Genomic DNA, 21,910 nt, shown 5'->3' with positions numbered 1-21,910 from the left:
GCTGGAAAGGGTACGCATGCCCTGCCTGGTGCAGGGAGCCCTGGGGCACCTTCACACACAGGGCGGGTTAGAACGTACACCTAAATATCTAAGTGACAGTGGCATAGCGTCACAGCTACGTTTCACAGGGCAAACTCATTCATTTCTCTCTGAGCTTCAGTGTCTTCATCTGTACAGTGGGATATAACAGTATCCGTTCCATAGGGTTGTGAAGATACTTAAATGCATTAACATACACAAAGCATTTCGGACAGTATCTGCTCACAGAAAAAAAGTCATAAATAATGAGTATTATTACTGTGTTAAAAGACTCTGAGAAGACGTACAATAAAGTAATTTGTTTAACTTTGGTTACCTCAGCATTTACCAAATTTATTTTGCAACAAAATCAAGTTTACTTTTTTAATACCTGTTAATACTGCTACAGTGTTTAATCTTTGAAATATTTCACACCCACCTCATTCGATGCTCACAGCAGCCCTCCCTATTCCAGAAAACAGAGCCAAGATCCAAGCAATGACATCACACAGTCCTGAGTTCAAATCATGCTCTGCTACTCGCTCACCAAGTCCCGTAACTTCTCTGCGATACTGTATCCTCATTGGAAAGGAAGGGACACTACAGAGCAGGGCTCACGCATCCACGCAGCCAACACTTACAAGGGCCTGGCCTGTGCCACGGCCCGCGGGCCCTGGGGCTACCACAGTGAACCTGAGGGGTGAACTCTCCACCCTCAAGGAAACACATGCATAGATACTATAACTTACGTTGTGGGGATTAGAAATGTCCTCTGCAAAGCACTGGCCCCTGGTGCTCACTCAATACAGGCAATTATTACACCAAGCAGACTGGGTTACTCCCACTTGCCGGGGGGACACAAACAGAAGGTAAGTGACGACCTAAAGCCACACAGTTCAGGTCTCTCTTCATAGGTCAGCACTCGCCACTCTGGCTCCAGAGTAGCTGTTAAGACAAACCCAGGTCCCACTCAGACCAGCTCGATCGGGATCTCAGAGGGGAGGTCTGACTCAGTTTTCCCAACGCACTGAGGGATGAGCCCCTCAGACTGTACCACTCTGTGTCAATCTACGTCTCTCATCTACAGAGGGCGCCAAAAAAAATGGGTACACATTTCAAGAGAGGAAAAAACTGTATTAAAGTTGTAATACTCAATATATACCAACAACAAAAGATAAGCACAAGTCATGTGTACACATATTTTGGCAGCCGGTTATAGACAGACTCCTGCGTCCTTCCCCAAGTCCCACTCCGCCGCTCACTGCCCAGCACAGAGGATATGCATGTGAGGCAGTAGCCACGTGGCCTGTTACCTGCAATTACCTGTTAGTGCATTTTATAAGCCCAGTACTTCTGCAAAGTGTGCGTGTGCTTGGTGCATTAGGCTGACACATACAAGAGAGCAATAATAAATCTTGTTTTGGTGTGATCATTATTGTTGATGCATGAAAGCCCCACAAGGACTTCTCGCTCTCAGGCAAACCTGATGATAAACGAAGTCACAGCTCACAGCAGGAAGATGAGGGACACCCCAGCTGGCACTGTGACTCCCTTCTCAGACAGAGGCTCTGACGTGGGGCCCACACGTCCTCTCGGAGCCTGGCGGAGGGCCTCGCACGCAGCTCAGAACTCGTGGTAGTCTAAACGCAGGACCCCGTGGTTGGGGCGGGGATGGGGGAATCTCCACTTCACTGTGCCTCAGACACACCCCGCTCCCTGTGCTATGACTGGGAAGGGGTGCAGGCCTGTTGCAGGCACAAAGACTTGTGGGAGATCGGGATGGAGTCCCCGCAGCCCCAAGGCTCTCCCTCCAGGCTTCCCTCCTTCCCTAGTGAGACGTCAGGGGTGGGCGTGCACACTCCCTCCAGTTCTGCGGGATTAGAGGTGCCAGAAACAAGAACTTTTGGGTCTCCCCTCCCACCCTTGTGAGGCTAACGCTAGCTTGAAGTGCCACTGATCGGACTTACGGGCGAGGAGCAGGCGAGGAGCAGGCGGAGAGTTCGGAAGGACAACACACACCGGCCCATGCCTTTTGGTAAGCACTTACCTATGTTAACCCATTAATCCTCGCAACCCGCCTGTGACACCACTCATTACCGCCCCAACTTCACAGCAACAAATGGGGGAATCTGACAGCACAGACTCCTTCCTAGTCTAGCTCAAGCTCCTCCGATAAACCCAGATAAACCCATTGCGCCTGGAGCTCTTTCCTCACACACCCCCAAGGAGAAGAAAAGCCCAGCCCCCAAACTACGCCTTCCCTTCTCTCCACCTCCACTCAAAGCCTGGCTCTTGCTCAGAAAGTACACAGCACTGTTCTTTGCACAAGGTCAAATGCCAAATAATTCTCTTAATATTTCAACTCAAGCCAAGCCTTTGTGCACTTCGGGGTTTGCAGAACTGGGAGTTTTCCACACACCACGAGTCCGCTCTGCTCACAAAGGTTGTTCAAGAGCCATCATACAATTTACCTCCGGGGTAACAGCTATTGCTAGGGCAGGTTTACAGTTGCTGTATTATAAATGCATTGTCAATAACAAGATTGTGAATGATAAGAAAGAAACACTGTGTCACAGGCCAGTTCAGGTTTCATTAGCTTCATGAGCATGAGGAAAAGATAACAAAGATGATGGATTTCGGTGCAAAAGTCTATGTTAGATGGAGCATAAAACAAACTGACTTTTGTGTAAATAATGAGAAAAAGATCTGAAAAAATTCTATACTGAAATATTTTTCATCTCTTGGAAAGAGAAGAAAGCAAAGTGCTAGACAAATAAATGGGGATTAAATTAAGCAGGTGGAAGAAAGGGAAGGGCTGGGAGAGAATGGATGGGAGCTGGGAAATTTGCAAGAGAAAGCGTGAGGCCAACATTGGCAGATGTGGATATGCAAGTGCTCCTGAAAACAAGGCTCTTCTATTTCCGGGACAGTGTGAGTGTGCTTTGCTAAAGAGATTATCCTTGAACCCAACAGCGTAGGCAAACTCTGGGCAGTTGCCATGTCTCATCCTTCTGTCTGGATCCGGGAGAGCTGTGGGTCTAGAGGAGCCCAGCGGACAGCAGTCCGTGTCCCTGCACCCTGGGCACCGGGAGCCTGTTCACAATGCACACGCCCGGGCCCACTGCAGACTCCCGAGTGGACATCTCTGGGGCAGGGCCTGGGGATCTGCATTTTAGCCAGCTTTCCATGTGACTCCTATGCTGTCAGTGCGTTATTATCTCTCCTTTCCTAGTTCTCAGAGCAGGATTCGGAAATGGCAATTCTTTATTTTAAAAATATAAAAGTACTATAAGAGTAACGGGGGAGTTCTCCAGCTTCACTTCAGTGGTACTTAAATGATTCGGGGAGCACATTCTGGCATGACAAGGCAGATGTTTCAGTCAGTCCCTGAAGCTCAGCAGTCATTACGCACCCCTACTTCCGGGCGTAGGGAGGCTGCAATGCAAGTGAAAGTCCTCTCCTCCTGCACAAGCCCGAAGCCCCAAGCTCAGCTCCCCTCCTCACCGTCAGGCCAGTCCTCTTGGAAGTGGCCGTGACTTGTCATAAAGACAAGTCTGTACTAGCAAGCAGTCGCTCTGTACATTTAAACACCGTTCCCTTGGCTTCCAAGACTCCACTCTCGGTTCCCCCCATCCCCACTGCACCCCCCCCATACCCCGACCGCTCCTCTTCCCCCTACCATCCCCCCAGCCCACATTAGGTGCCCTCGGAGTTCCAGCCTTGGCGGTCAGTTCCTCTCACTCTCCGCCTTGCTGAACTGCTCCGGCTTCCATCCATCCTCCTGCTGCCCCCAAGTCTCCCTCTTCAGCATGAACTGTGTCCTGAGCTCCTGACTACCCGTATCTACTGATTACTGGACATCTCCACCTGCACGTTCTACAGGCTCCCCACTTACCCAGTCACAAATTATACCCCTCCTTCCCTTCCCCTGAACTGTGACCTTTCACCTAAAGTACCTCTCCTGGCTAATGGCACCTGGTTACTCACATCACCATCCTGGGAGTCAGCTCTCCCTTCGTCCCCAGCACCCACCTGGGCACAGGTCTAGGCCGGTTTCCCTCCTACACCCACCGGCACCTCTTCTCCAGCCCTGCTGGCACTATCTCCTGGGCGGCTGCAGTTTCCTTTTCTCTGCACAAACACTGAGGCCTCCCTCTGGGTCAGCATCCTCTGGACCCACACCGCCTGTTCTGAAAATCCTGGGGTCTGCTCATCACCTGCAGTTGTTTGGCTCCTGGCATGGGCCGTGGAGCCCCTCCTCACCTGGCTCTCCTCACTCCCTGGAAACCAGCTCCCCAGGCTCTGGTCACCAAGGGCTCGACCACAGACCTCTACACATGTGGGCACCTCAGCCTGAAATGCCTCTTGGGGTCCAGAAATCACCTCTGCCTTGGAGATGTAACTCTATGTCCTCCTGTGGTAAGTAAGCTTCCTGTTGTTCCCTCCCAATAGCGAGAAATCAGTGCTTCCTCCTGACACCCACACGCCTCATAAGACCTTTCGCTATTGGCAAACATCTGTTTACATGTTTACCTTCCCTCTTAGACACAAGGTCTGCCTCTTGAACTATCCCAAACATAGTGCCCAGCTCTTGGCATGGAAGTTTGCAAGCCATGCTGGCACATACAGCTGCGTGCCAAGACCACACTGGGTATTCCATCATCACTGTCTGCCCTACTCTTCCTGAGAACCCTACCAGGGAGCAGCCCCTCTGTCTAACAGGCCGGGGAACTTGGGTCCAGACAGACACATGAACTTCAGACTAAGATTCAGTTGTAAAGTGGTGGAGCCAAGGTTTGAACCCAGGTCAGCCCAACGCAAAGTCTCCTCTACCCAAGAGGCCCATGGCTCCCAAACCTGACTGATCATCAGCCCTCCCCAGCCACCAACGTGGAATTTTTAAAAGGCGTATTCTTAGGCCATATCCCAGAACTCCTAAATTTGAAGCAGATCCACCAAAACATAGGAGTCTGTACAATTCAGGCTCTCCAGGTGGGTGTAACAGTCAAGCTGGTTTCAGGCATGACTGCACTGTATATGTTGTAGGAATACTAGTCCAGGCCCTTGGGAAGAGCTCGGAGCTGGAGACGTTAAGTCCAGGCACGACTTACCCAGAAAGGGAATATAAAATTGTGGAAGTAGCTGAGCTCACCAAGGGGAGAGTACAGAAAGAGAAAATAAGAGGGCCAGGAGAGAACTATGGTACAGGTTCCTCTAGAAGCAGGAGGACAAGCTAAATGAAACAGGAAAAAGTGGTAAGAGAGGTAGGAGGAGACTTAATGGTAGCTGTGTCCCAACGCCAGGGGTAAGAGTATTGCAAAGGGTCAGCTGACGGCATAAGATGCTGCAGAGAGCAGGAGGGGGGCCCAGACCATAACCCGCATACTGCACATGTCCGTGGGGCAGAATAGTATCCTGATCTACAAGCTGAGGGGGGTTTTGCTTGGTGGTTGGTTTCAGGAGTTTTTTAATAGTCCTTGGTCACCGCAGCCCCCCATCCCGTTGGTGGCCTTCACAGCCCCTAGGGACGTACGACACAGTGGAAGCGCAGAGGGCAGGCCTCAGACCCCAGATCAGGGGCTCAGGAAAGTAGGTCAGGGCGTGCACAACAGCCTGGGAGACCACAGGAAGCGTCCCCTGGGCAACCCTGTCCCAAACAGAGGTCCCACAATGGTGGACATGGGGTATCAGCCAGGAAACAAGCGAGTGAGACCCTGCGGCGAGTCCTTGCGAAAGGGCCCTGGAAACCTCCCCCTGTCCCTATTCTGCAGGCCAGAAGTGTGAGACATCTAGAGTGGGCACAGCCTGTGCTGGGGAGCAAGAGGCCACGCCGCCTGCATGGAACCAAGACCAAGGCCCTTCTACATGGGGCAGGGCCATCTGATCAGAGGGGACTGACCACACCAGGAATCCCAGAATACAGGGGCCCCACAAAGCCCCGAGGACTAAGCTGCGACTCCAGGAGGGGGCTGAGAGCCCTGTATTTACAGACACGAGGTTTATCCCAAATGAAGTCTCAAATCAAACATTAAGTTCCATTATAGGACAGCAAAAACAAGTTACAGTTCTTCCCATCCTGAGTGTGCCAACTGAGATCCATATCTGTTGCATTCCAGAAACAGGGATGGGAGAGAGACGAGGAGCTGGGGAGAGAACACAATCAAACTGGCAGACGTGGCAAACGCAGCCTCTTCCTCAAAAAGAAATAAATAAAAATGAAATATTTTTCAATTTAAAATTGTAAAATTTTTTAAATTTGAACTTCCACCAAAAGAAATTCAGGGCTAGAGCTAGCAGAATCGAGAGAGAGAGAGAGAGAGAGAGAGAGAGAGAGAGAGAGAGAGAGAGAGAGAGAGAGAGATGGAGAGAGATTAAAATGAAGGAAACCTGAGCATGAGTCCTTAATTTAGTTAAGCCACTGCCCACCCATGGCTTGAAAGAGGTAGAAAGTGCCTTAGCAGCTGGAGGCCCCTTTCAAACTCCCACACTTTCTTCTGCACCCCCAAATTCCTCAAGTAATACCACTGACATAGTTCACTGGCTGTCCCCACTACCTCTCTCCCTCTACCTACCTACCTACCCTCCTGTGGAAGGATTAGAGGAGCAACAGGCAACAGAAGCCTGCCCTGAGAGACCTTGAGAGGCTAAGGCTTGCAGGCTGGTGTTATTTTTTAAAAAAGAAGAAAAAAAAGAAGAAAAGAAAGAAAGAGCGAGCTTCACTGCGGTGTAATTGACACATAAAACTCACCCACTGTAGACACATGACTCAGCGATTTTCAGTCAGGTCGTGTGTGTGCGGCCCTGCCCACCGCCTCATCTTAGCACACGTCCGCCCTCCATCTGGGCTTTGACAAAACCCACTGTCCTTCCAGCACTCTCTGTACCTGGCAACCTCACTGCAGCTAATCCAACAGTAATCCAACGTGACCCCTCGCTCTCCTCTCCCGCTGGTCCCTCGACCTCCAGAGGCTGGGGGCTCAGGGACCTGCCAGGCCAGGCTTCTTCCCTGCCCCCCGGGTGGTCCTGCCAATCCGCCTGGGGACTGTGGGGTGAGGGGCTTTTCTGGGGCCATCTCTGGAGCCTGAGATAAAACCAAACTCCTCTACCCTCTCCTTTGGCCTAGAGTAGACCCAGAGCTTCATTGGCTTCAGGAAAAGACTGATTTGGTTTTTTTTTCCAGTTGCAGATTCAGTGCTAACTAAGCTGCAGGGGTTTCAGGAAGAACATGGTAACAAGGGAGAGAATGGACACACAGAGAAGAAGCGTCTCGGAGGGAGGGAAGGAGCGCCTGCCCTTCCAGGGCCATTTGGGAGATGCTTCGCTTGTATTTATTTTGACACAGTGAAGATTTCTTGCCTGTTAAGAGACACGGTCATGCCTCAGAAGGCCACGTGGACTGCCACTAGTGCTCTGCCTGCCGACTCCGGCCATGTCATCACTCAGCGCTTGCTGGCCAGCTCTGGACCCTGTCCCCAACAAGTAGTCCCAGCCAAGCCAGAAGACTCAGATCCTGGCTCACACCAAACACTTCCCCCATCATGGAACTGGGGCTCATTAAAAAACTGGGAAAACGGCAGAGAAGTTGAAAGTGTGCATCACATGTGTCTGCAGAAGGGGCCAAAGAAAATGTCAAAGGTCAAAAAGCAAAAGAATTCCACCCGTGATATCATCAATGGCTGGCAGAAGCAGAAAGGAGAACTTCGTAACCCTCCTGCTTCTTTTAGAAACCATCGGACCGTCCAATTCCTCTAATGAGAGGATGGTGCCGGCGCCAGGGGAAAGACGGGAATCGCAGGACAGTGACGGTGTCCATGCAGGGAGCAGAGCGACAGGGTTTCCCGCTCGCCTGGAGCACAGGCATCCCTGAGTGCCCCACGTTTGCCAACTGCATTCCAGAGCTCCTTTCCTCCCATGCCCAGACGGAGCAAAGGCCGCTGTAATGACTTCACGCTCAGCCAAAAGTAAACACTCTCCACACTTTTTCCATGGACAAGTTCTAACCCCAAACTGCCAGCACCGGCCTCCCAACAATCCAAATGGAAAGCTGCCTTTCCCAAGAAAATAAAACCTTTTCAACTAAATAGTACATCTTGGCTGCAAAAGCAAACGTTCCTAAAAGCTTCCTAGAAATTATTTATCATGCAACGACACTGCAGGTCACCTGGGCAAGCCCCCCCACTGAACAAAGGCCCTTAAACACAACAGATGATCTGAGAATAGAAGCTCGCTCCACAAACACCTGCCCTGACACATATGCAGCACATTTCACAGAGTCACAGGACGTGCTCCTCACTACACACACACACACACACACACACACACACACGTGCACACGCACGCACACACACACCCCACAGCTCACTACCACCTAACTAGAACACTCTGAGAACAGGCTGTGATCAGACAGGTGCTGATTTGCATACGAGCAGAAGAGCCCTGAGGCCCTGAGCTGGGCGGTGCTGCTGCAGGACGCGTCACACACATCTCTGCTCTCCACATTCCAAGTGGAACCCGCGTGACCCAAGCCCAGCCTCTGCGGAGTAAGAACGGCGCAGACGGGACGACGGACTTACCAGGTTGGAATTGGTGGCGTTGGAGTCATCTTCTGGAAAGGGAATGTAGATCGCTAAGGCCACACAATTGGCAAAAATAGTCAGTAAAATAATGATTTCAAACGGTCTGAGGAAGGGGGTTAAGGAACTTAATGCCGTAGAAAGCACAAGTGAAACAAACATACATATAGTTTTTAAATGAATCAAAGATTCATAAGAATTTTGTTTAAACAATACATTCCAAGCCGCTTGTATTCTGAAAAGAAACATATGCCTTTTTAAGTACTTCTAATGGGTCCCCGCCAAAATTTTTCCTAATATGTCAAAAGCAGTGGAGGCCAGTCGCGTGCCAGAGTAAACACAGATTTCTAAAAACTTTTTTCCCCTCCTTTTATTTATTTAGATTGCATTGGACTTCGTTTTCCCTCAGGGTTGCTCTGAAAGAGCGGGGCCTGCTCCAGTCAGGACCAGCGTCCCCAGGAGTCCCTTTCCTGTGGTTACGCATGGCCACCACGACTCAAGCTTGTGATGGGAGGGGCAGGACACAGGAGGACGGAGGCAGAGACCCGACTTCCAGATTTTTCATTTGAAATTTGGAGAGTTTAGTTTTAATCCTTAATTTAAGGTTCAGAGTGTTGTTTCTTCTCCCTTATTCTCTGACAGCTTCCAGAGAACTTGGAGAGGGCCAGGAGCTCAGGAACCCAAGAGTGTGGCACACGTACTGTGCATTCAGGCTGGGGCAGCCACCTGTGCTTTAAGGTGCAGCTCCAGCTAGAAGCCCACAGGGCTGTGGGGGCCCTGGCCTCCGTGAGCAGACTTACACTCTAGGTCCACTCCATTTTCCCTCCCTCGGTGCATGTCGGGATGCAGCGGGACCAGCCACGGCCCACTCACCAGCAGCAGTGTGCTCAAGGAAGTTTCTGGGCTTGGATTTCTTTATCAAAATATCAGGGCCGGACACATTCTCAGCAGGAAAATGAGCTACTGTGATACTACCCCTTCCGCCCTGCACCCACAATTGAAGGCCAAGACGGGGAAGCCTCAGAGGAAGTGCCCCATGTCTACTCTTCCAGCCCCGTCCCCCACCCCTGACACTGCTAAGTTTCCAGACTAGTCCATGGAACTTGACAGGAGGAAGAGGAAGAGGACGGAAATTCCTGGAGAAGGAACCAGCTTCATCTGCCAGCACATGAAACCTGTACTCACCAAGTTGACAAATCTTGAAGCAGGAAGAGACCTAGAGATCAGCTAGTTCAAACCTCTGAGGCCCAGAGAGCCTAAGAAACTTTCCCAAGACCCCACAGCAGGTCCTGACCAGCCAGGACTAGAACCCGGATTCCCTGGCCTCTGGGTCCAGTGCTCATTCCCCTGCCATGTATGGCCTCTGTCTGTTAACAGGGCAACCCTGGGCCTGGAAGGGCCAGTGATGATGAAGTCCAGGCTTCCCAGCCACTGTGCAGGCGACTGACCGCCCTTGGCCCCTGGGGTGTAGGTGAGGGTCCATTTACCCAGCATGCCTCGTGAAGGCTGCCATTTTCTGTGTGAGCCTTGGTATCAAGAACAGAGCATGCAATGAACCTGTCCAGCTTCCCAGCTTGACAGACAGAAAATAAAACCACCACTCCCAGATCCCAAGTTGGCCAGCAGCAGAGCCCGGACCAGAACCAGACCTCCTGACTCATTTTTTCCAACATGCCTGCTGCCCCTTGAGCTGGCCACAGTATAGGTGATGAGGAGGACGACGATGGTGAAGGTCACAGGAAGGGCATAGTTACTCTGAGAGCTTCCTCTGTGCCAAGCTCTGTTCTAACTGCTCCACACAAATACCTACCCTAAGTGGAATGTGCAATTCTTATGCCCATTTCTAAATGAAATGAAAGGCTAAATGTCAACTTGTCCAAGGTCACAGAGATCACGGAAGGATGGCATTCAAATCCAGAAAGCCTGGCTGCAGGATCGGATTGTAAGGACAACTGGACGCTGACCTGTGAATCCTGGAAATATCCTGAAGCATTTTTAGGAAGTTAGCTCTCTTAGGCCTCCTACCAGGTCCTTCTTCCCTCCTCACCCTTTCTCCATCTGCTTAGGAAAGTGACATTCAGCCCAAACACTGGGCACTTTTGTTCTCATCATCTGGCCCCCATGTCCCCCACCAAGGCAAGGGCACATTAATTCTATGGAGCCAGACCCCACACATCTAGTCCTCAGATGTCAGCATGGTCCCTCCACCAAAGCGGTGCTGCTACCCTTGGGGTGTTTCACACACCGTCAGTTCTATGCCCTCCCCTCCTAAAAGTACTGGCTAGTGCTGGGGGAGGTAACGAGTAAAGAAACCAATCAGGCAGATACAAAAAGCCACCAGCAACAAAGCAAAGGAGGACCAGTAAGCTCTGGAAGCATTCTGTGTCACCCAAGGACAACCAGCTCATTTGTTAAAACTGCCTTCTCTCCCTAATGACAGTGTCAGATTCCACTCTTTCAAGAGACTGACTGGCTGGCACACCAGACCATCCTCACCCGTCTGCTCCCCTTCAAAGGCAGCCTGGAAATGGCACCCACGCGGCACTGCCGAGGCTGGGTCTGCTTCCTCTCCTGTAGGGAGGGTGGCTGCAGTACCCCTCTGCCTAAGTATGGGGATGCAGTGAGGTCGCTGAGGCCCACAGCTGGCATCCTGGGTAGCTGCCTTCATGTGGCCTCGTGGGCCTGACCCGTCTCTTTGGACAGCACCTCCCACACTTCCATTAGGAAGCCCCCAGCCTTCCACTCTTCCTCCACCTGCCCTGGGTACTACTGTCACCTCCCCCCTCTTCCCTTCTTCCTAGGTTTTGTATGTCGCCCGGCACTTCACTCTGCACTCAGGACTCCTCGTCAGGGAGCCATCCATCCCAGGAGGGAAGAGCAGACTCAACGTTAACGAGCACTCACTGACCACTCTCCTGAGGTAGCTTTCTGCGTGCTTCTACACACGTGGGACTGCACAGCCCTTACTAATACTTTGGGAGGTAACCGTGGTTACTCTGTTGGAGATGACGAACAGAAACTCTGGGGGTTGGGTGGCCCAGGACCTGTCAGAACACAGGTGGCAGGGCCACAATAGGGTGGCTGTTGAGGTCCCACTGCGTCCGCTGCTTGTCTACCCTAGTAGCTCTCTTCTATGCCATGGGTGCATGGGGTGTGGGAAGTGATCTGGGGTTTGAGGAACCTGTCTTTGGAACTCTATTCTGTCAGTTGCCAGCTGTGTGATTCTGGCAGGTTCTACACTTCCCCAGGCCTCCATGCCCTCCTCTCTGGGGGAGCCTGACATGCAGGGCCCCCAGCTTCCCAGCTCCATGATTCTGAGTGAGCAGCTGTGAGAGCAGCCTGCCAGGGGGCCCAAAGCGGAGCCTCCACGGACGCGCCTGGGAACTGGAAGCACACTGGCCACTCGGGCAGACTGACAGGGGTCAGAGCAGACACTCCACTTGAACTGCGTCCTCTTGTAGTTCCTTCTGAGCTGAGCTGTTCACACATTTACAGCACTAACAGTTCTTGCAGAACAGAAACTTCCTTGTCTCCCCAAGTCATCTCATAACCTTTCAACCACGACCCAAGACTTTGAATTCTTTCTGGAGACATTCACAGATGAAACCTGCCACTCCGATCCCAAACCGTGGGAGCCACGGCAGCCCTGCCGGAAGGAACTCTCATTATAAACAGGCCCAGCACTCAGCAGCAGGGTTCTAGTACTGTCTGTCACCGCATGACCCGGGAGTCACTCCTGAGGGGCTTCACGCCCTCACTCGGGAAAGTCCGAGGCGGACCTACTGATCTCCAAGACCCTGTCCGTCTCCATCACCCACAATTCCCATAATGTGAAGCGGCCTGGATTCCGTAGTGAGAGCCCGACCTTTCAAACACTTTTCTCCCAAGGTCCCACTCACCGGTTTCCACACAAAGTGGACCTATGTGAATATGGCAGGCCAGTGTTCTCCACTTTGGCTGCACATTAGAATCACCCCGAGAGCTTTAAAATGTGTGTGGGTGGAGCTTGGGCCCCTACTTTGTGACAGCTTTCCAGGTGCTGTGAATGCGCAGCCCAGAATGAGAAGCACTGATCCTAGGCCTGGAACCAAGACTGGAGTCACTGACCTCCGCCCTATGGCACCTGCTGGGCTCCTCCGCCTAGAGAGAGGGAACGCCACGACGTGGGAAGAAAGGAAGGTTCTGGAGTAGCAGCACGAAACCACGATTAACCCAACACACCTGCGGGTCTCTGGGCAAAGTCAGCGAGGTTAAGAGATACTTCAGAACCTCTTAGGCTCATGTTCTCAAATGTTGCTTATTATATGGAAAAAAGAGAAAGAAACAAACACCTGAGGAGCTTGTTATACAAGAAGCTCCCCAGGCCCTACCCCCAGAGATTCCAATTCTACTCTGAGGTAGGACCTAGAGCTCTGCCTTGTGCTCTGCACACAGTAGGTCTGGGAACCACTTTATAGGCTCAGTAGGCACAACAACTGGCTAGCAGGCCCCAGGGGCCCGGCTGTCAGGGCACCCTGCCCCGCCTGGGCACAAAGGATACTTCCATTCCACAATGCTTATGCAGGCCCTCCGGATGGGGTTCTTGAGCGTCAGGCAGAGCAGGGCGCGAGGCGGGCGCGTGGCGGTCGTGCTGCCCTGCTTCTTAGGTTTCCCATACTGCTGCCGCTTCCGCTGTGTGGAGCTGACGGTGGAGATGGTGGCGTTGCCAGCGCTGCCCATCAGCTTGGCCTGCCGGGCCGCATCGATGGCTGCCTGCCAGGACAAGGCCGCCCCCGGGGTGGGGATGTGCTCGGGGGCAAGTCCTGCTGCCGCATTGGCATTCATGTTGGCGTGAGCTGGGCGTGGGCTCCCATAGCTGGAACCTGCAGGAGAACAGGACAGAGGACAACCATCACCAGGAGAGCTCTGGATCCCAGACTCACAACGGCTTAAACAACTTATTTCAAACTATTGCAGTTTGAGCCTGGAGGTGGCCCATGAAAACCGTGGTGTGTGATGCTGAGAAAAAAAAAGAATTGGGAAATCTGTTCTTGTCCTACTTCAGCTGTGTGACGTTGATATGTCACTCTCCCCCGCTAGTCTCGTTGCCTCATTTTGGGCAGACATGAGATGTGTGCATTACAATAGGTATGGACCTCAGAACACTGGTGCTAGTGAGAAAGGGAGGTTATAGAACAAGATAAATACACAATGCAATATATGTAAATTAAAATACATTTATATAAGAACACACATAAATAAAATGGTATCAATTAAAGAGAATGGAATGGCTGTTTGAAGAAGGTGTGGAGGAAAATGGGAGTAGGCCATGGGGATAAAAAGGAATAAGGAATGAATGAATGAACAAAGTGAACAAGAGAGCCATTGTATCAACCAATGACGACAAACGCACATGAGTCGAAGAGTATAATTCACTCAAATCTCTGCACCTGAGTTCCAAAAACTAAAAGTATAATGAAATAAGGGGGTTGGGCAAAGTAAGGTTACATCCAGGTACCTCAAACCCATTAGGGCATTCAGCGGTGGTTTAACAGGCGGGGGAAAGGGACTGCGATGGTTTTCAGTCACATCGCCAAACCTTGTGACAGCCTCTTGCCATTGAGCAATAGCATCTAGACCCATTCCTCCTAAAAAGGGGTTGGCCTTTGGTGACCATTTTGACCAATAAAGTCCAGCAGAAGTGACATCATATGACTTCCAAGTAAGAGATGTTGCACCCACCGGGCTCCCTGACACTGGCCCTGAGGGACGCCAGCCCCCCCGTGAGGCAGCCTGACTGCCTGTGGCTGCCGTGCTGTGAGCAAGCCCAGCCGGCCCCCCTGACTACAATCTCAGGAGAGCGCCCGAGCCAGAACCACCCAGCCGAGCCCTTCCTGAGTTCCTGACCCACAGAAACTGTGGGAGACAGCGATGCTTGCTACTGGGAGCCACTGTTTGGGGTGACTTTCTATGTGGGAAAGGGAACGATATGTGACAGGGTTGACGGGGGGGTGGGTAGAGGGGAAAAGACGGACATTGTCAGGAAGGAGACCTCAGTAAGAACCAGTAAAATCCAGAAGAGGGGCATCTGCAGTGCCCTGGTTTGATGACAACTCAGGGAACACACCTCAGCCTGGTGGGTCAGATGCCCCCCCCCCGGAATCCTATAAGGCTTCCTAAGTCGTCAGCTCAGCCTGGGCCCAAACCTGCATGCCCCTGAACAGAAGCGTGACCTTGAGATCTGTCAACTAACCAGGTGTAGCAGGATCAAGAAAAGCCACAAAGAATGGGGCACTGCTGTGGGCAGAGAGCCTGGCGTCTGGACGCCATGTCAATGGCCTGGGAGCCTGTGTGGGGGCAGGCAGGCAGCTCCATGTACGTCACTTCCAAGTCCCCACACAATGCCCCTCTGCTCTGCTCAGTTGCACAAGGTCCTTCCAGGGAAGCTGCTAAGCCCAGAAGCAGCACCTGGCAGAACCCCTCACCTCTCCTCACTGCAGCTCACCAGGAGTCAGATGAACAATTGGCACCCTCCCAGCCAGCGCTCCTCAGCTCTTATCTGCAGCTCATCCTTCTACATCTGACTTTAAGATAACTTTTCTCCCAGTGTGACCTGCTTTCTGGACCCTATCACCCCCACCATCAGACTTGTCTCTCCCAGACCAGTTCAGAGATGAGCCAGTCAGGACATTCTCACCCAGAGAGCACCTGTCCCACAGATAGACTCCAACGAGCTCACGGGACTCCTGCATCCAGCCACGTCTGACGCGAGCCTGCCCCTGAGCTTTCTGGTTTCAGTACTTAACTAACTTAGCTTAAGCTAATTTGAATTGGGTTTCTGTCCCTGGCAACCAAAAAAAACCTGACTAATATGCTTGCTCAGTGCCACAAAGCTTGTACCTGGCAGGAGTGTCATCTCTGCCAGATTCCAAAGTCTATGTCCTTTTATCATCACACCAGTGGCAGAAGACAATTTTCCACTCTTGTGCCAACCGACTGGCATCACTGTCCAAAATGCTGTACCTAAAGGATTCTGAGACTTTTCTGAGTGTGACAGGAAAGCATATCATGATGGATTAGTGATGTCTGCATGGCAACAACGATAGGGAAGGGTATCACAGATGCCACGTATTTACCACCCTTATGACACCAAGATGAGCACATCAGGTCTTCTTTACCAGCTGCTCTACTGCCTTCCTCTCCCTGGACATTGCCTCCTGCACTACTGCCATCTGGCCCCTGCAGCGTTGGCGCCCCACCCCCACGCCCTAGGGCCGGAAAACTGCCTCTTTGCCATATTCAATCCTTGGCTACATTCTGAATGTGACACTGAGTCCCTTCTCACCATATACTCCCTTCTCCCACCTCCTCTCCCCTGCCCCGGGCGCTCCACGCAGCTGCCGCAGCCCAGGGGTAGAGTATATTAACCAGAATGTCAGGATCACAGAGACCCCAACACTCCTGGCAGACGTCTCGTCTCTCACATACCTCGCCACTGCACTCACTGTGGATGCTAAGACCCCAGTAAGTTGGACCCTCACCTTCCTTATAAGACCCCAGAGGAACAAATTGGAAGAGAGGATTTAAATTAATCAAGGCACCTGAAGCATCAGAGCTGCTTTAATAACCAGGCAGCACGAGTATCTCCATTTAACACATAAGAAAACAAAGGTGTGTGAGTCATTAAAGGTCGCCAAGTGAGACAATGGAAAGTTTCTGCAGCAAGTACAGGGCTCACAGCGAGGCAAGACTACCCCGCCTGCTCAGACCTCACACACACACATGCCACGTGTGCACACACGTGCACGCTCACATACGTGGCCACAAGCTAAGCACATGCACCTCCACTGGTTCATGGGCCTTGAGGTTGGAAAGGCTGCATTTCTGACCCCCAGAACACCCTTTACACTGGACATGATCCTTGCGGGACCACGTCCACTACCCAAACAGCCCCTCAGTAACCCTGAGCACCTCGGGGACGGATTAAAGTGAGAGGTGTCCCTGTTCCCATCTGCTGCTTGGAGTGACTGAGTCTAAAGTGGCCTCACCTCTCGTCTCACTAGCTTCACCAGGGAAGGCTGGTCCTCTAATTCAGTCTGTTCAATCTGCAGTCCGTTTTTCCTTCCTGGACTACCTGTTTGGCACTGACAATGCTTAAGAGACTCTATTTTCTTCCTGAACTAACTTTCCTCTTCCCTCACATACATAAATGCAGCCATATCCCCAGCATCAGCCTTTCCAGACCCCAACGCTTTCCTCACCACAAGCCCTCAATACCTCACAACTTCCCGCATGTCTTCACACTCTAATCTTTGTACTCACCCCCCAGCATTGTCTTAACCCCCGTCCTTCACACCCCTTGCCAGTTGCAACACCAAGGAGTGTTTGGGCAATACTCGCGGACAAGGCAAGAGCATCACGCTGCACAGGCTGTGGGGGGTGGACCCGGGGGGTTCGAAATGCCACATCCTGGGAGGCTGCCTTCTGGGCCCCGCCACACTGGTGACCTTATTCTCATGTGAACCGTTCCCAGAGCACAGGACCTCTCTGGAGCACACCATCTGGAGAAAGCACATACGAAGAAGCCCGTGGGGAAAAACAGAATGTCAACCTATCCCCAGCCAGAGGACAAGAAAACAGCCTTCAGTATTTTGGTCCTGGCAGCTCTGAGCATTGCTGTGGCCTGTGACATGGCGAAGAGCACCGTCACACAGAACCACACAGGTGAGACTGGCATGGCCCCTCAGGGCTCCTCTGAGGGGCTGTGCTCCAGGCGCCAGTGGGCCTACCCTTCTCCAAGCAATTTCCTTCACCCAGACCCCAGCTCTATGAGCACCCCAGGTCCCCCAAGCCAAGGGGGCACAATTCTCCAAGAATCCCCGGAATGGAAAACCTCTAATCTCAGGCTCAACGCCTTTGAATCCAGAGCAGTGCCATGGAGGAAAGGCAAGCAGCATTGTGTGCCTGATGGCTTTTGTTAGCACGAAATAACCACCCAATGCAAAGAAACCAATTTTCAAATTATAAAGCTGATTCAAAGCTCTGTCTCCTGGCTGCCAGCTGAAAAGATGCCACCGTTTAAATCTGCTCTGGCTCCTGCCTTACTGGACTGTCTCCACGGCTGCTCTCACCCCTGAAGGAGCCCCAGCACAGCAGCTCAGCAGATCAGGCCCCCAAACAGGTGGGTCCCCAGAGCCGTGATCTCTTCCTCATGCAGAAGCAAATGACTCCCATTTGTCAAATGGCCCAGCTTCCCTGAAGATAGCAGCAGCTCCCTCATCACGCACACAGTAGCTGCTGCTTCTCTAAGGGACCAAGACAAGGGCAAAACCCCACAGGAACGGGTGGTCAGCTGCAGGTATTCTGCTCTGCGAGGTCCACGGAGGAGTCCCAGTCAGGGGCGGACTTATGCTCCCTTGGCACCCCCGTGAGTGAGATGGGGTACCAGGGACCTAGAAAGAGCTCAGTGATGAAAAGGTTGATTTTTTCCCCTTTAATCCATCTCCATCCATGCACCAGATCCAGGGCCACAGCCCAGAAGCTGTTTGCCAGCTGCTACCGACTTTGTGGATGATGACGTCATGATAAAGGTGAAGATGGACAACAGCTAAGCTTCAGCAGTGCTGTGGGACTCAGCCCTTTTGTGCCCTAAAGAGTGGGCTCTCCTGCTTACATGGTAGATGTGGCAGTGGGGGGCATTTCTGAGGGCAGAGGTTGTGAGCAAAGACTTGCATCTCCCAGGCCACCTCTTTCGTACAGGCCACCATCCATTTCTTGTCCAGATTGTGACAGTAGCCCCCTGACATTTCTTCCACTTCTCTGTCCTATCCCCAAACCAATCTCCATGTGGCAGCCAGAGTGACCTTTTAGAAATAAAAATCATAAATCAGGTGCTGTCGTTCTCCTAGTTAAATCTCTTCAAAACCCAGACTCTGTGTGATTGATGAAGCGCTGGCCCACTTCTCTGACCTCATCTCATTGTTCTTGGCCTGATCCAGCGCACTCCTGACATACTGGCTTCACACTTCACCCTTCAGACATGCTCAGTTCCTGTCTGCCACAGGACCTTTGCACATACTCAGTATGTTGTTCCCTCTGCCCTTTGCTTGGTGGTTCCTTCTCATGCTTCAGGTTTGGGCTTAAATAATTCCTCTTCCAAACCCCAACCCTGATTTCCCAATCTAAAGAAGCAGAGCTCAGACACTGGCCACCAGTGTGTCCCCATTCCCCTGCCTCCATACTAACCTTGCATAGAGAGGCCAACCCCCAGCACCATGATGGGATCTCCAGTTAGCCACCTGTGTGGAAAAAGGTTTGGGGCTGCAGGCCTCCCTCTTCAGTCTTCATACCTTCAGCCATGCACAAAGGCCACCACTGATGACCAGCCTTTGTACACACAACAACCACCAAGACTGACTTACGAAGAGCAAGAAACAGCAGTTTATTCCTGGAAAGGAGAGAACTGTACATGCATCTCTCCTACCGTCCTGAACGTCCTCTCACTCAGCAATCTCTACAGTGCAAAGGAAATCCTTTCACTCAAGCCAGGGCGTCACCCCAGATCTCTGCAGAGGTCCACTTGGCTTCTGCTGTCTGTCATCTCATTGTAGTGGCAAGGGGCCTACATTCCCTGAACGGCTGTAGCAGCCAACCTGAAACAGAAACTATGCTTTTTCTGCCCATTAAAGGCCAAATAGAAAGAAGGAAGTTATTAACCTCCCCTATCCAGTGCATTACAAAGACTGCTAGGAAACCCAACCTGGAAGATACTATGTCCTGGTCTTAGAAGGTAACCTGTGGCCCATTCACCCCAGCCCAGCGCGGCTCCTCTGGAGACTCAGGGCTGGCTCAGCGCCTGCGACAGACGTGAGGGACGGCGGGCTGACGAACTCAGCAGCTCTTCCAACCTCCTCCGAATGTGCCTTCCTATCCTGCAGAGGCTAGAGAACGAAAAACGGCAATTTCCAACCTCCCTTACACTGGACTTCCTGCTGTCACTATGGGGTTGGCCAACTCGAGAACTGAACCGAAAGGAGGTCGGGTGAGCAGAATATCTACTTCACTGCTCTTTCAGCTTGGGCAGGGCTCTGGCGGTGGCTCCCTGGCCCCCAGAACCCGGATGAGGGGTGTGATCCCGGAGCCAGCTCTTGGCACAGTGACTTCCAGACTCCCCAGCTTCCCGATTATTCCAGAGCCCCGCCCTCTCAGCGGGCCGGGGGCCCAGCCTACAGCCTGCGCTCCAAATTGTTCCGATGACTTTCTAAGCCCTGACATTCCTGTACTAAGTATCTTTCATCTTCAAATGGCTACAGCGGTGACTGCTATGGATCTGAACCTTGACTGGGACATACAGTGTACAGCCACAATGTGCAATGATGGAAATGTCCTATAGTTCTGCGATTCCAAGATGGTAGCCACCAGTCATCGTGGCCATCACGCACTTGAGAGGTAGCTAGTGCAGCAGAGGACCTACATTTTACACTTGGTTTAATTTCAATTAGTTTCCGTTTCCACAGCAACATGGGGCAGTGGCTACCATAGTGGACAACACAGGTCTACATTAGAGTAAGCCATAATGGAAAGAGCGTGATGAGCAGTCAGGTGTGGGCAACGGGAAAGCGTACGAACAGAGCACTTAATCCTAATTTGCGAAGCAACTTTAAAAAAAAGGCAATCAAGAACTGATTCAGATTCTTCTGGGTGGGTGGATTTTCTGATCAGCAAAAAGACATGTTTCAAAGCATAAAAGATTCTAAGACCCAACAAACAACACAGAAACCAAAAGTCATTTTTTCAGTAGCTAATCCCTTGAATGAGAAACTGGTTTCCCAATGGGCAGAGGAGGAAGCTGACATTTCCCCCCAGCCTACGGTGGGCCTAGGCGAATCCCAAGACATCCCAGCTGGGGTGTAACACCCCACCCCAGCAAAAATGCAAAGGGTCTTCAGGGCGTCACAACCTTGGTGCTGCGCGTCCGCTTCCTCTGTCTCGTACCTGAGCTATCTTCACACTCTTTTCAAACAGCATTCTCTTACTCTTCCCGCTGTCCTGCCCCTCACCCTGCTACAGACACAGTTCATGAGAGACGGGGCTGCTCAGAACAGGCCATGACCATCGTAGACAAATCTGCTCCAAAACAGGGAGACCGTGTAGGACGAAGGACATCTGTGGCCATCTCCCCGACTCAATCGATCGGCACTGCCTTAAATAAAACTGTTTCTTATCTAGTCTACACCCACCTGTCTGTGAGCAGCAGGGCCAAGGCAGAGAACCTGGAGCATTACAGAAGCCCAAGCCAACTGGGACAATGGTAAAACTACTGGTGCTCACACCTCCTAGGGAGCCAGCACACTGAACCCTGTTTCTGTTCTTCACAGGGCAGCTAGCTGGTCTAAAGGAAGGAAAAGGGGGAAAGGAATGCTGGACAGACTCCCACTGGAATAAACTAGCCTCCATCTGCAGAGGACTGGAGCCAGTGTTACCTTGGATAGAAGACCCTCCTCATAAAGCCACTTCCTGCAGGGTAATCAGGTCATACTGAGATCAGAGAGCAGGAAGGAGAAAAGCAGGCAGAAAACAAACAAATAGATACAAACAGCTAAACAGTACTTTCCAACCAAAGACAGTAACTTGAAATAATAATACTGCTTTCATTTATTTTCAAGCAGGGAGAGGAGGGAAATCTCAGTCTCTTGCTCTTTGAACTATCACTACCAGCTGATGACTGCAAACCTAAATTACAGGGCCTCGTTGGGGATCATTTCCAGTTTCTCGAAAGTGAGGATCTCAGCTTTTTAAGTGTAACTGAAGAGTAGGCTTTATAGTGGAAAACGTAGATCCAGACCTGAGTGAGGTCAGGTGTTCAGCTAGAAAAACGGGAAATCCATTTGCTGGTGTCTCGGGACAGGCAGAGGGTGTGGAAAGCAGGGAAGAGTGTCTCAGGGCCCTGCACGGCACTGATGGGACCCAAACACCGCTCATCCGCTCCTCTGCTTCAGCTCGTGAGTGCCGAAAGGAGCTGCACTCTGATATTTGGGCCTTTCTCTTGTTCTGCCAGTGATTCACAGGCTCCCTCACAGCAGGACCCAGCTTTGCAGCCTCAGAAACCCTAGCAGAATGGTTGTCAGTAGCTGTTCCAAACACATTTGCTGCATGGAAGTTCTGCAGAATTTTTATTTAGCCTTCACAGATTTCTGTGCGGAAGTTTACAGAGATAACATTATTCGATTCTTTTAGATCAGTATATTTGTCATATGCTCAGTGTGTTTATTACCATATGTTAAGTGAATCTTTGTTTCTCTCCCCCCATCAGAAAGGAAGCCCCCCAAAGCAGGCACCTT

The 21,910-nt window shown here is 51.6% G+C and overlaps 1 protein-coding gene across 21 annotated transcripts in view; it reads right to left on the bottom strand.

Moving 5' to 3' along the window:
- Positions 1–21,910, bottom strand: part of CACNA1C (calcium voltage-gated channel subunit alpha1 C) — a 722,361-nt gene that overhangs the window by 563,026 nt on the left and 137,425 nt on the right. For all 21 annotated transcript variants that reach the window (XM_081059047.1, XM_081059052.1, XM_081059050.1 and 18 more), the window contains 2 exons: positions 13,132–13,453; positions 8,592–8,697 (listed from right to left, as the gene is read on the bottom strand). In XM_081059047.1, coding sequence (XP_080915173.1) covers positions 8,592–8,697; positions 13,132–13,453 — 428 coding nt within the window. The remainder of the gene's footprint in view (positions 1–8,591; positions 8,698–13,131; positions 13,454–21,910) is intronic.

Source organism: Rhinolophus hipposideros, assembly GCF_964194185.1.
Source record: "Rhinolophus hipposideros genome assembly, chromosome: 9".
NCBI lineage: Eukaryota > Metazoa > Chordata > Mammalia > Chiroptera > Rhinolophidae > Rhinolophus > Rhinolophus hipposideros.
This window is presented reverse-complemented; position numbering and strand designations above follow the sequence as displayed.